At 50.6% G+C, this 2268-nt stretch overlaps 1 protein-coding gene across 1 annotated transcript in view; it reads left to right on the top strand.

The window, feature by feature from the left end:
- The window catches only part of UPK3B (uroplakin 3B), a 6762-nt gene extending 4740 nt beyond the window's left edge, over nt 1-2022 (top strand). The window contains exon 4 of the mRNA XM_034669976.1: nt 1927-2022. Within this exon, the coding sequence (XP_034525867.1) occupies nt 1927-1949 (23 nt within the window). The 3' untranslated portion in view covers nt 1950-2022. The remainder of the gene's footprint in view (nt 1-1926) is intronic.
- Nucleotides 2023-2268: the final 246 nt, after the last annotated feature.

The following is a 2268-nucleotide window of genomic DNA, read 5'->3' as shown; positions in this document are numbered from 1 at the left end:
GGCGGTTTGGTCAGGCTAAGATTGCCTTTTGCCCTTAGCAAAGTGTCAACATCCAGGCAGCTGAGTCCCTAGAGGAATGTCACTCTGCCTGTTTGAAGGACTTGTCAGTGGTCTGTAAGTAGTAAGGAAGTTTAATAATTTTTCTTCTGCCTTTGTCCAACACTAGCAGCCCTGTCTTTGCCTTTCCTGTTCTGCCCTCCCCAGGGAGGGTCAGGGTCACGCTAGCATGCAGTCCCCATTTCCATCCCTACCTCTGTTCTGCCTGGCCTCCTGCAGGAGAGGCTAGAGGTAATGTGGAGGCGCAGCCCTGATCAGAAGCTTCCAGGCTCTGGGTGGGGGCTGCAGGGAGCCTCGCTCTGTGCAGGGGACTGGGCCAGGCCCATCACAGGGTGTATGGGGCCCGAGCCCCCCTCTGTCTCTCTGCCCCACCTTCCAGTGGCTGGGGACTTGAGGTGCCTCCATTGTCCCTGGGCACAGGCCCTTTCTGTGGGGGGCCAGAAGGTCAGAGTGCAGGTGCACATTGTGACCATCTGACCACTGATTCCACCACTTCCAACCCCACGGCACACACAGATGGCTTACTCATTTTCATGCCACGAACATTTTTTTTAAGATTTTATTCATTCATTCATTCATTCATTCATTCATTCATTCATTCATTCATTCATTCATTCATTCATTCATTCATTCATTCATTCATTCATTCATTCATTCATTCATTCATTCATTCATTCATTCATTCATTCATTCATTCATTCATTCATTCATTCATTCATTCATTCATTCATTCATTCATTCATTCATTCATTCATTCATTCATTCATTCATTCATTCATTCATTCATTCATTCATTCATTCATTCATTCATTCATTCATTCATTCATTCATTCATTCATTCATTCATTCATTCATTCATTCATTCATTCATTCATTCATTCATTCATTCATTCATTCATTCATTCATTCATTCATTCATTCATTCATTCATTCATTCATTCATTCATTCATTCATTCATTCATTCATTCATTCATTCATTCATTCATTCATTCATTCATTCATTCATTCATTCATTCATTCATTCATTCATTCATTCATTCATTCATTCATTCATTCATTCATTCATTCATTCATTCATTCATTCATTCATTCATTCATTCATTCATTCATTCATTCATTCATTCATTCATTCATTCATTCATTCATTCATTTATTTATTTGACAGACAGCCAGCGAGAGAGGGAACACAAACAGGGGGAGTGGGAGAGGAAGAAGTCTCCCAGCAGAGGAGCCTGATGCGGGGCTCCATTCCCAGAACGCCGGGATCACGCCCTGAGCCAAAGGCAGACGCTTAACGACTGAGCCACCCAGGCGCCCCCCACGAACATTTATTAAGCACCTGTTCTATGCCGCTGACAGTGTTAGACATGGGGTCTCAGGCAAAGCCAGTCCTGATCTTGGGGAGCTCAGCACTCTGGACCTGAGATGACCATGTGTCCAGATGTGATCTGTTACTGTTAGGGCTGTCAGGCCTTCAGATTGTCACATACTCTCGGGTTCACGCTTCTTAGATGATCACCCCAACGTGCTCTCTGAGGCCGGGGAGCCCGCCATCACTCGCATCCCCACTAGCATCCGTCTCTTCGCAAGGCCGGTGGTTCCTGCTGTGGCCACACGGGGGTGCCAATGCGCCGCCGCCGGCCGGCCCCGCGCACGCGCACTCATATTCACAGAGCGGCCGGACGCTGCGGGCTGGGGGCTGCGGCAGTGACTTACCTGAAGCCGAAGAGCAGTGGCCACTGAGTGGGGTCCCCGGAGGTCAGGGCTCTAGGCCTCAACTCGGCCAAGCCAGAGAGAGGAGCAGTCACGCTCCCGCTTGAGGGCCTACTGTGTGCCGTCCAATCTGCACAACCGCCACCCTCTTCTAGATGGAGAAACTAAGGCTCGGTGACTTGTCCTCGCGCTCTGTCCACCACCGCCGCGCCGCTCCTGGCTTCTCCAGCCTGACCGCGGGTCCCAGCATGCAGGCTCCCCTGGAGGACGCCCAGCGGTGGCCCATGTATGCCCTCGCCCTTCAGAGGTAATATACGTTGGTCTGTCTCCTCCATCACCGAGGGGTGCCCGGGCTGGTTGGGGGACCCAGCCTGGCTTCACCCCGTCCAGCCCCGGTCTGCCCTGAGCCTGTCCCTTTGACTGGTAGCCCTAACTGCACTTTGGGGGTGCCCCACCGCCTAATGAGCCCCAGGGAAACCCACCCTTACATCTCAGGG

The sequence above is a fragment of the Ailuropoda melanoleuca genome, chromosome 10 (genome assembly GCF_002007445.2).
Source record: "Ailuropoda melanoleuca isolate Jingjing chromosome 10, ASM200744v2, whole genome shotgun sequence".
NCBI classification, from domain to species: domain Eukaryota; kingdom Metazoa; phylum Chordata; class Mammalia; order Carnivora; family Ursidae; genus Ailuropoda; species Ailuropoda melanoleuca.
Note: the sequence above shows the minus strand (reverse complement) of the source record. Positions and strands in the feature narration are given on the sequence as shown.